This window comes from Arachis hypogaea, chromosome 10 (genome assembly GCF_003086295.3).
Source record: "Arachis hypogaea cultivar Tifrunner chromosome 10, arahy.Tifrunner.gnm2.J5K5, whole genome shotgun sequence".
NCBI lineage: Eukaryota > Viridiplantae > Streptophyta > Magnoliopsida > Fabales > Fabaceae > Arachis > Arachis hypogaea.
Window position 1 is genome coordinate 85,003,581 of NC_092045.1, and position 3,354 is coordinate 85,006,934.

The 3,354-nt window shown below is 41.4% G+C and overlaps 1 protein-coding gene across 1 annotated transcript; it reads left to right on the forward strand.

Annotated features, from left to right (window-relative positions):
• Window positions 1-300: 300 nt before the first annotated feature.
• Window positions 301-3,116, forward strand: LOC112715828 (uncharacterized). Its single transcript, XM_025767651.3, has one exon. It carries the CDS (start codon window positions 1,800-1,802, stop codon window positions 2,850-2,852), a length of 1,053 nt encoding a protein of 350 aa, XP_025623436.2. The 5' UTR covers window positions 301-1,799; the 3' UTR covers window positions 2,853-3,116.
• The last annotated feature ends 238 nt before the right edge of the window (window positions 3,117-3,354 follow it).

The following is a 3,354-nucleotide window of genomic DNA, read 5'->3' on the forward strand; positions in this document are numbered from 1 at the left end:
TATACGTTTAAATTATTTATATGTATATTTATGATGTATTATTTATATATTTTTTTATATTTTAACGTATATTTTATAAAAGTAATTGATTTTTTCCCCAAAATGAAAAGTAATTGCCCATTCTAAAGGAATATAATGAATTACGGGCATGCTATTTAAAGCATTTACAAGACTAGCAGGGAAACGAAGGCAGAGAAATAATAGGAAGATGGAGAATTAAAGGACAAAAGATCCATCTTATGCCCGCAAAAGTCTTAACCAAACGTTGACGCCCTAACCCGTAACACCCAAACACATGTTAGGATTTGGTTGAATTAGTCCCACATTGCTTAGGATAGCAAATGGAGTGGGTGGCCTAGGCTATAAATATGAGGCTAAGTTCTCCATTTGTTTTTGCACCAGTCAGAAACACTTTAAGCTTGTATCTGATTTTTCTTTTCCTCTGTACTCTTTGATTAGAGAGTGTTGTGAGGTGTAGTTAGATATTTGCTTTGAAAGAGTGTGGGTGTACTGGGGTGCCGGTGAGAGAAAGAAGTCTATGTGTTGTAACAATTTTCACATAGTGATATTCTCTGGTTGTCATTTGACAACGGCCGTGGTTTTTTCTCCGGTAATTGGAGTTTCCACGTTAAATTCTTGTGTTGTGATTGTGTCTATTTTATTTCTCTGTCAAAGGTGTTTTCTCAAGGGGGAATTGTGTCTTATTCCCAACAAGTGGTATCAGAGCTTCGGTTCGGTGGGATTTATTCTTAGTATGCTCTGTGGTTGCAGCCTAGTCTGACCTTCCACATCAGAAAAGAATTTTGTCCTGTGGCTTGAGGTTGATCTTTGGTTGCTGTTGTTGTTGCTGGAAGGCAGTGTGACTCTGTGAGAGTGCAGTTTGGAAAAGGTTCTGGCTAAGGAAAGACTTGGTATTTAAGTGTGTCCATTGTGACCCACCTCTCTTTCCTGGGGACCCTTCCTAGTGCACGGTCTACAGTTGAGTTATAATATTCCAGTATACGGTTGCAACAATGTCAGGATATTCAAGTGCTGTGAAGCTTGAAATAGAGAAATTTGATGGAAGAATCAATTTTGGCTTGTGGCAAGTACAAGTCAAGGATGTGTTGATACAATCAGGTTTGCACAAGGCGTTGAAGGAGAAGATCTCTGGTTGCTCTCTCTATGAGAGAAGATGATGTTCTCTAGAAGACAAGAAGTATCCTCATGGTATTACCGCACTGCCATGGATAAGGATGAGTTGTGGCAATCAGGTCCACAATTGCACACGGGCATTGGTTGGCGTTGAGATGCAAGGTGTGTGGCGGAGTTAGGTCGATGGCTGAAGAACTTCCAGGAAAAGCCAATTTGGAAGTTGCACCATGAATTTTCAGCAAGGTTTCGATCTGTACCAAGGCGAAATGCTTGGAGTGGTCTAATTCCAAGTGAGTATACTTTCATGGTGGAGTATGATAGTTCTCTGAACTATGATTGTCGGTATAGACAATGGCAGCAAAGAATTGTCGGTGTTGACAATGGAAGCTGAAGATGTGTGACTATTTCAATCAAGGTGGAGATTGTTAGGATTTGGTTGAATTAGTCCCACATTGCTTAGGATAGCAAATGGAGTGGGTGGCCTAGGCTATAAATATGAGGCTAAGTTCTCCATTTGTTTTTGCACCAGTCAGAAACACTTTAAGCTTGTATCTGATTTTTCTTTTCCTCTGTACTCTTTGATTAGAGAGTGTTGTGAGGTGTAGTTAGATATTTGCTTTGAAAGAGTGTGGGTGTACTGGGGTGCCGGTGAGAGAAAGAAGTCTATGTGTTGTAACAATTTTCACATAGTGATATTCTCTGGTTGTCATTTGACAACGGCCGTGGTTTTTTCTCCGGTAATTGGAGTTTCCACGTTAAATTCTTGTGTTGTGATTGTGTCTATTTTATTTCTCTGTCAAAGGTGTTTTCTCAAGGGGGAATTGTGTCTTATTCCCAACAACACACACATCTCAATCTATCTCCCTCCCCCTTCCCTCCATGGCACTGCTGTTCTTGATCTCCTCCTCCTCATGGTTCATGAACATCGTCGTCATCGACCAATGGAGGAGTCAAGATCCGCATCAAACACACCGCAATCTGTATATTATTCTCCACGCTCTTCAACTGCATCAACAAGAACGGTAGCCACACCTCCCACACCACCACCTCTTCCAACCCCTTCCAAAATCTCCCTCGTACAACCCTCCCAGAAGAAGAAACACAAAACAAAATTCATCCGCGCCGTCCGCTCTGTCTTCCGCTCTTTTCCCATTATTGCCCCTTCATGCAAGTTCCCAACCCCCGGCGGAGACGGTCCTCACAGGGCCGTCAACCTAAGCGGCACCAAAGTTTGCGGCACCTTGTTCGGTTACCGCAAAGGACGCGTGAGCCTTTCCATTCAAGAGAATCCGAGGTGCCTCCCTTCGTTCGTGGTTGAGTTATCTATGCAGACCGGTGTTCTTCAGAGGGAGATGGCGGCTGGGATGGTTAGGATCGCCCTCGAATGCGAGAGGCGGCCGGAGAAGGACAAGATAACGATAATGGAGGAACCGTTGTGGACCATGTTTTGTAACGGCAAGAAAGTTGGTTATGCGGTGAAGAGGGAAGCCACAGAAGAGGATCTTCACGTGATGGAGCTTCTCAAGGCTGTATCCATGGGTGCTGGTGTTTTGTTAGGGAGATCTGACGTGGACGGTGGAGATGGAGAGTTCTCTTACATGTGTGCACATTTCGAACACGTTGTGGGCTCCAAAGATTCTGAGACTTTGTATATGCTGAGCCCTGATGGTGTGAATAACTGTGGGCCTGAGCTAACTATATTTTTTGTCAGGATCTAACCTTCTGATTAAGGAATCAAATCAACCATGTAGAATTATAATAACCTGCACTGGCTCTTCTAATTAAGGTTGACGACAACGCTTTTATATGAGATTTATTCACTTTTTTGGTTCCTTGTTGGAATTGATTTTGATTATTCATAATTAGGGTAGTCAAAATTGTGGAGTTATAGCTTATAACTATAGAATGATCGAATTGCAACATGTAACGTCTCCTGTGGTTTTTGGCCAAGTACTTTTGCAGAATTATGCTTTCTCGTGTTATGCTTTAATTGCCTGCAAATTAATGAATCGATTACTGAGAAGAAAAATGGAGGAGAAAAAGAAATGCGACTTAATCTTTAAACAGCCTTTGAATTGTTAATAAATTAGGGGGCGACTCACGTACAGACGGTAAAAACGTCTTTTTGTGAGGATGATGCTTAAGATAATACATAATCATGTATCTTATTTATTTGAGTTAAATAAATTATTAATTGAACCAAAATTTATAAGGAAAAAT

Bases quoted from the DNA above. Each gene is read 5' to 3' on its own strand.
- LOC112715828 (XM_025767651.3), top strand. From the start codon at position 1,800: ATGTGTTGTAACAATTTTCACATAGTGATATTCTCTGGTTGTCATTTG.